This window comes from Trichinella spiralis (assembly GCF_000181795.1).
Source record: "Trichinella spiralis strain ISS 195 chromosome Unknown Scfld2, whole genome shotgun sequence".
Classification (NCBI taxonomy): Eukaryota; Metazoa; Nematoda; class Enoplea; order Trichinellida; family Trichinellidae; genus Trichinella; species Trichinella spiralis.
This window is the reverse complement of record NW_003526941.1, coordinates 8361763-8369904: the sequence shown is the minus strand read 5'-3', so window position 1 is coordinate 8369904 and position 8142 is coordinate 8361763. Positions and strand designations below refer to the sequence as shown.

General features: G+C 43.2%; 3 protein-coding genes across 3 annotated transcripts; 1 reads left to right on the top strand and 2 right to left on the bottom strand.

Annotated features, from left to right (window-relative positions):
* Positions 1 to 319: 319 nt before the first annotated feature.
* Positions 320 to 369, bottom strand: Tsp_06889a (dolichyl-diphosphooligosaccharide--protein glycosyltransferase subunitSTT3A; the record flags this gene model as incomplete). Its single annotated transcript, XM_003380690.1, has 1 exon — positions 320 to 369. A coding segment is annotated over exon 1 (50 nt), but the record flags the coding sequence as incomplete, so codon positions are not given.
* A 463-nt stretch (positions 370 to 832) lies between these two features.
* Positions 833 to 3058, top strand: Tsp_06888 (cyclic nucleotide-gated olfactory channel). The gene has a single exon (XM_003380689.1). It carries the CDS (start codon positions 833 to 835, stop codon positions 3056 to 3058), a length of 2226 nt encoding a protein of 741 aa, XP_003380737.1.
* Positions 3059 to 5869: 2811 nt separating this feature from the next.
* Tsp_06887 (conserved hypothetical protein) lies at positions 5870 to 6772 on the bottom strand. The gene is made up of 3 exons (XM_003380688.1): positions 6662 to 6772; positions 6150 to 6555; positions 5870 to 6051 (listed from the first exon to the last, which is right to left on the bottom strand). The coding sequence occupies exons 1-3, from the start codon at positions 6770 to 6772 to the stop codon at positions 5870 to 5872; spliced, it is 699 nt and encodes a 232-aa protein (XP_003380736.1).
* Positions 6773 to 8142: the final 1370 nt, after the last annotated feature.

Genomic DNA, 8142 nt, shown 5'->3' with positions numbered 1-8142 from the left:
TGACCTTGCCTTTTGAAATTCCGTCGAAATATAAAGTATCTGACAGAAAACACCATAACAAAAACGTTGACTTAGTCAAAACACGCCTTCGCTTGTTTGAATTTGGGGTTTGAAAATTCAAAAATGCCCTACATAATTGGAACTCATCGCAAAACGCTTTTCACCAACATATAAGCACACTAAACTGCGCTAACTGACAAACAAAATTAACCAGACAAAAAAACTTAATTTACCATCTATCAAACAGTTGAATTCTTTTTTGATACTTTCAAATATAAATAAATAAATAAAGATGGATACATGCATGCATATATATTACCGTAAAATCGTTTTGTGATTGCTTGTTTTTAGGATTATAACTAAATGCATTGAAGAATAAAAAGCCTATTTACATAAAATGAGAAAGTTTGCTTTGAAAATCAATCATGGAGACAACAACGAAATAAGTAATTGATACAGAGGGAAGAAGCATTTGTAAAATATTTTTTGAGCAACAACAACAACAAATAAGTAATGGCTTAGTTGAACAGATCGTAATTAGTGCGTGTAGTGTAGTATTATTTCAACCATAAAATTGACAGTTGTTTTTTTCTGTGTTGTAGTAAAATAAAATTAGTGAACACATTATATATAATAATATTATTAATATTTTGCTTACTTTTGCATCCGCGTGACTGTCGGTCAGAGATTGTAATGTTGATGGCGGTTTCCGTGGTTACGGGAAAAGCGTCGTTGTAGAGAGAGAAAGAGCAGCGGTGGTGATTCAACAACTAGCGGTGAGTAGTGATTTGGTTTCGTTTTACTTTTAAAATTGATTGTTTCCAACGGTGAAATGTTCGACGAGAAAGAGAAACAGCAGTTGAGAATGGTGTTGACCAACGCGCAAGATCCGAGACTGATATCAGAAGAAGGTGAGGGTGTGGTCGAGTTGAGATGCGGATCGAGGGATGATACTGACGACAACGTGAATCCGTCGACGACAACAACAACGTTCGATAGACAGTCGACGCAGTTGGAGTTGGAAAAGAGACGAAAACTGAAAACGAAGACAAAAATGACGACGTTGATGACGAAGAGTAGAAATTTGCATGACGAAGACGAGCCGGACGGTCGGAGTGGAGGTGGTTGGTCGCTTTCGAAGGCAGCGTTTCGATCGCGTGAACGGGCAGAGGAATCGTCGCCGGCCGCGTCCAAACGTTGCCACGTGGCCAGGCTGCTCGTCAAAGCCGTCTCGTCGACCCAGTCGCAGTCGGATTGCGATCTCGACGGCAAAACCAAGCCCGGCGATGACAACGCCAAGTGGAACTTGTCGACAGATATCAGACGTCTCTGCTCGAAAATAGCCTACGATCCGGTGAACCCTTCGGACGGGTGGTACAAAATCTGGTTGGGCGTGGTGGCTTTAGCCTACTTGTACAACATGGTGGTCGTGGTGGCTAGGGTGTCGTTTTTCGCCCGCTTCGCCCACCAGTACGCCGACAGCGTTTGGCCGTTCGTCGTCGACTACATCACCGACGTGGTGTACATCTTCGACGTCTACGTGCAGATGCGCCAAGTGTACTTGGAACAAGGGTGTGTGGTGTTGGACCGGAATCGCCTGTTCCGGCACAACGCCTCGGCTAACGGCGGTCGCAATTTGACCCGCTGCATAGCCAGCGTGGCGCCGGCTGACCACTTGCTGACGTTGGTGTTCGGCCAGTCAGCGCTGGTGTCGGCTAGTCGTTTCAACCGTCTGCTGCGCTCATACCGTCTGGTGGAATTTGTCGACATGACCGAAACCGAGACTCGCTTTCCGAACCTCTTCCGGGCGATTCAACTGGCAGTGATCGTTTACTTGATCTTCCACTGGGCCGCCTGCTTCTACTACCTGATGAGCCTGGCCTACGGCTTGGAACTCGACAGCTGGGTGTACAATTCCGAACGCATGCTGGATCCGGTGATCGACTGCCCTCGGCCGACATGCGGTGGCAGACCGGCACCCCGAACCAGCACCCCGTGCCAGAAAATCACCTACCCGGAACTGTTGAAGCACTACTTGTTGTCGTTCTACTGGGCGGCGTTGGTGTTGACCAGCGTGGGCGAGCAGCCGTTCCCAATAGAGCTCGGCCAGTACGTGTTCACCGTGTGCAACATCATAGCCGGCACGTTGATCGTCGCCGCGCTCATAGGCAACGTGCGCATCGTGGTCATCAGCATGAACATGCACCGCAGTCAATTTTTGAACCGTCTCGACGGCGTGAAGCGGTACATGGAATTGCACAAAGTGCAGCCGCCGCTCAGGGGCCGCATCCTGAACTGGTTCAACTATTTGTGGGATCAGAAGCAGGCGACCGACGAAGCCGCGGTCATGGAACTGTTGCCGTTGAATTTGCGCACCGAAATGGCGATCGCGCTGCACATGCGGACCCTGCGCAAAGCTCGCGTGTTCAAAGACTGCGATCCGGGTCTGCTGGCGGAAATGGTGCTCAAGTTGAGAATGGAAATCTTCAGTCCCGGCGACTACGTGTTCCGCAGGGGCGACGTCGGCAAGCACATGTACATCGTCAAGAGGGGCGTGGTGAACGTGGTCGCCGAAGACGGCGTGACAGTGTTCGTCTCGTTGAACGAAGGCAGCGTCTTCGGCGAGCTGAGCATCCTCGACATCCCGGGCAACAAGAACGAAAACAAGCGTACTGCCAGCGTGCGCTGCGTCGGCTTTGCCGAACTGTTCGTGTTGACCAAGAACGATTTGCTCGAATGTTTGGACAAATATCCCGACGCCCAGAAGCATCTGCTCGACAAAGGCAAAGAAATATTGCGCAAAGATCGGCTGTTGATCGAAACCGACGTGGTCGAGCACGAAGCGTTCAGCAACGACAATTTCGAACAGCAGCAGTTCGAAAATGAATCGGTCGACGAGCTGAACAAAGAGATGCAGCGCCTGTGGAGGCGATTGCAGTTCATCGATCGGGCGGTCAAGAAAGAATGCGACAAAACCGAACAACGCGTCACCACGTTGGAAAAGCAACTGCTAGGCAATGCGGCGGCCATCCATCCTTGCAACTCGACCACACCCTAATCCGGACGTCCACTAGGCATTGGATCGGTCGATTGGAGCGAAATTTCATCAAAACCGTCCAAAATTGACACTGACCATCAGTGCAGAGTCAGTTATTGAAACATTATTGCTTGGCGAGGAAAATTTCCATCAACTGCACCTGTTGTAAAAAAAATTTAAATAAATATTTGAACAAAATACAATTTTACACACGTGCTGTTGTTTGGTTGTTTGTTCTCTTTTGAAAATTAAAATTGCACAAAAACCTTCCAATAGAACAATAGAACAAGTTGAAAAATAAAATTTCATTGTCAACAGTGTCAACAATTGGCTTGCATTGTTGTACTTGCAGAATCGGGTGCATTCAACCTCATGGAAACGACTTTGGTTTTACGACTTCAGTGAATGACCTCCAAGTTATCGCAGAAGATATAACAATTTTTGTGCATACTTACACATACAAAGATGCAGGTACATATATATATATATGTTGCTACGCTCATCTAAATTGTCGGATATTGGACAATTTCAGAACAACTCTATCATCTCTATCCATGTGGACAAGCATGACCTTGTTTGAAAAATTGAAAAAGCATCGACTAGTAGAACGACGACACCAAAAGTTTAGCCCAGCAAAATAAAGCAGAAATGGAACAATCCTAAAACCGTCCCACATATTAACATTAAACGTCATCACGTCATTTCGACCTGATGTCCTTGTCAACTGCTAACCAACAACACAGTAGGGGCAGGTCGTGCAAAGGCCAAACAATCGATTGTGATGCTCAGCATCAGAAAATTCTCTTCATCGCTTACTTTTTAAATACACTTGCATGTACATACATATATATACCTGTATAATCCCACGACAACAATAATCCCCATTTACAAATTGATTTGAAAATTCTTTTGCCCTCTTCTTCCCGTTTGGCAGACAGAAAAAAATCCACTTTCTCATTTGCATTTTTCTCAACTGCTGTGATTGGGGAATAATTTGACGCATCTGCACAACATGAACTGAAAACAACGCGGTAAGTCGATTTGTTTGTGTTCTCTTTTGAATATTGCACATATCCACTGGTTACTCATTGACGTATCATTGCTTTAATAACGGAAATAGATTCATTATTTACACAAATAAATAGAGAAATATTTGACTAAACAGATGCGGTAAAGAATAAGATTAATCAGATTGAAATTCTTTCGTAGAAATGTTCTGTATACACATACGACAATTATACAAATGCATTGGAGGAACATTCACATTCAACTTTAAGACATCATTAATTTTAGGAAAATCTTTTCACTCATCAGTGGGATAAAGTGATACTTGACTCATTATTATTTATTATTATGAATGAAAAATTCTTTTGAAAATACTCATTCATTTCAATTTGGCAAAACAAATCATGAAACTACAACTACAACAATTATTCATCAATTTCTCATTTTGTCTCACAGCATCGATAAAAAGCGCTTATTTAATGCTTTTTTTGCATTTTTCTCTTCATCAACAAAGGTCATCTCACATTTCAGAACGTTGAACTTTTCAATGCGACAAAACTGCTGTTTTGTTAATCGTTTTAAACTGATTAAAATATAAAAAAAAAAGAAAAAGGCTAAACCAAAAACGCCAACTAAATAATAATAGTTAGTTACAAATGAAAAATCTATAAAAACCTCGAAATGCTATGATCACATTTAAATTGCATATGGTAATTTTTCAGAATTAATTGAAATTAGAAACAATACCGTTTACAACCCTTCACAACAGTCCCTGATTCCAATAACATAATGAAATATAGGCTTTCGAAGTAGAACAGAGCAACAATTGAAAACTGTAATCATCTACCTATCCAAAAGAGAAATATTTTTATTTATTTGAAAAAGAATAATTTTGGACAAAAAAATCAGCACAAATTATTCCAACACAACTAGCACCATATATTTCATATTAAAATTACCAGAAAAAAAAGAAATATAATAATAATAATAAATAACGCTGCAGTAAAAATCGTGAAGTTTTGGAAAAGATGTTTGCACCAACTACAGTGCACAACTAACATTTGCATTTTCGCTTTTTTTTCTTTCAAAAATTTAAATCAAACTTAAACTTGAACAAATAACCTAAAAATTGTTCGAAATAACTACAATAACATCAATTAAATTTACAGCAAAAAAATATACCGACGACATTTGGCCAACAATTATCGAGAATAATTACAAAAAAAACCCAACTTCTGCCCACCATTATATGAACTGTTGAACATAAGAAAAAGAGGTTAGAATATTATTAAAAATAAGCAGTGTTGCAAAGTGCGCCGACAATTTGATTATTCAGTTCACTGTCATATATCATTATGTATGTGATGACTGTTAAATGTTCACAAGGCAAATTAATGGATTATAAGACAGATTATGAAACTGATCAACAGCTGTTCGGCCATCAATCAGTGCCATCGTCTTTGAGCTGCTTGCTCTAGGCAAGCAGAAATAATCGAATCAACGTAAAACAATAGAGAAGAAGAGGAAAATCAATGTAATAATTAATATATGTATTTTTTTCTCTCTCTTTCAGATGAAATAATTAATCTTTGCAATGATGCTACTACACGAGCGGAAAAAGATCGAAAGCTACTGCTGCACTTATTTGCCAGTTGTGTTGCAATGTGAGAACCAGGTAAGTAACCACAATGGGATATTCGTTGAAAATGGACCTGTTTCTGCACAACACGTTTGAACGACACGGCTGGCTGATCAGTCGTCATCCGGTACTGTTCGTCGCTTCACCTCTGCTGATCACTTTAGCCCTATGCACCGGTCTGCTGAGAATCAAACAACAGCTGGATATTGACCAATTGTACACGCCGGCCGGGGCGTTGTCGTTGGCAGAATCCAAAGCGGTGAAACGTTTCTGGAACTTGGACGAACCCAACCGTCGACTTTACCTATTGCAAATACTGTTCGAACATGGAGGTGCAAACGTGTTGCAAGACTGCACCGTTCGAGAAATTCTCCAAATCAACGAGCACATCATGAACCACTTGAACTACACCAGTCCGCTAGATGGTACGGTGCAGTATTTCGGCAAGGATCTTTGCAAAGTGCAAACTCAATGCGGGTGTGTTGTGTTTCCATTTGTTTTGCATATTCCAAAGATTGTTCGTGCAGTTGTGTAAATTTTCAGTTACGCCAACACAGCACTGATCTTGTTCTTGCAACTGTATCAGAAGCGCAATACAACTGGACCGGATCCGAATTTCCGTTTCCGTTATCCGTTCGTCGAATTGCTCGACATGCGCTTGTTCATGGGCTACAATGTGGTCGGTGCGGAAGATCGGTCGACCAAAGCGAAAGTGGTCACTCTCAATTATCCGCTGGTAATCAGCGGGCCGGAGATGGAGAAACAGCTGGAAGCTTCTGAGCAGAGCATGCGCAATTACGTGACCATTCAGTGCGGTTCCAAAGATGTCCATCCGTGCGTGATGTTCAGCCGGTCGTTCCTGACCGAACAAGTGCTGCAAAGTGCAATCAGCCTGACGCCGGCCATCGGCTTTTTGCTGCTTTTCATGTTCGGCTTCACAGTCGGCTCCAACGTGTCCCGAGATGTGGTTGAAGACAAACGCTGGGAAGGTGTGGCCGGCTGCGTGTCGTCAATAATGGCGATCGTCTCTTCGGTCGGTCTGCTATTGCACGTCGGCATACCGTTGAACGGTACCATTGTGGCGGTTCCATTTTTGACCATGGCCATCGGCATCGACGACACCTTTTTAACTATACAAGCTTGGAAACTGACCGACTCGAGATGGTCGGCCGAGAAACGCATCAGTCAAACATTGCGTCAGTCGGGAAGCGCGATCACGTTGACTTCATTAACCGACATCGCGCTATTCACCGTGGGTCTGCTGTCAGAAATGCCGGCTATTCAAGTTTTCAGCATTTATACAGCCGTGGCAATGGCTTTCGATTATATTTATCAAATCACCTTCTTCTCAGCCATTGTCTACCTACTCGGCTCTGCGGAGCAGAAGAAGAAGAAGACGACGACGAACAATTGCCTCTGGCAGTGCAGTGGCAAATCAGATAACAAATCCACAACCGCCTCGGATGCAACGAAAAGCATCACCACCACCAAAGTTGCATCGAATTCAATGATTGCGGAAAAACTGTCCCGGTTCTTTTGTAACACATATCTGCCTCTGCTGTGCAAGCCGATCTCGCAAATTTCTCTCACCATTATCTACCTGATTTATGTGCTATTCTCATTCTGGGGTTGCAGTCAAATAGAAGTCGGTTTTTCAGCTGCCAAGCTGGTCACTGCCGATTCACCGGCTCGACGATTCTCTGAACTCATGGACAATTATTATTTAAAATCTGCCGAAGTGCACGTCTACGTGTACAAAGCACCGGATTTCAGGAACGAAACCCAAGTGCGCCGGTTTCTGAACTTTGTCCATCTAATTGAAAGCACACCCTATTCCGGGGGACCTTCGACAACCAATCTGTGGTATCATAGTTACAGTAATTTTTTACAACTGAAACGTCGATCGAAAGAAGAATTCTACGATCATTTGGAAGAGTTTTTCCAAATTCCCGCATTCAAGCAACACTTGACAGAAATTCGATGGAAAAACGAATCCCAGATGAACAAGATCAAAAGTTTCTTCTTCACGACCACCTTCCACAGCCCAAACGGAGGACGAGGATGGGTACCAATTGTCAGTATATGGCGTCAGATTAGTAGAAAGTTTTCTGAATTTGAACCGATCATTTACGGTGATCGTCAAGCTTTCATCGCGGACCAGTTGATCAGTTTGCCAAGGAATACATTACAAACCGCCGGCATGGGCATTCTCAGCCTGATGATCATGACCGCCATTTTTATCCCAACGTCGAGCAGCGTTTTTCTAGTCGGCATGATGCTCCTGTCGACCGATTTAGGCGTAATCGGTCTACTAGCAATTTGGGGTGTCGACTTGGACCCAATATCAATGATAAACATTTTGATGAGTTTAGATTTTTCCATTGAATACGCCGCCCACGTTTGTCATTATTACTTCCAAGCTCCTGGAACGAACGCTTCAGTCAAACTGCGTCATTCTTTG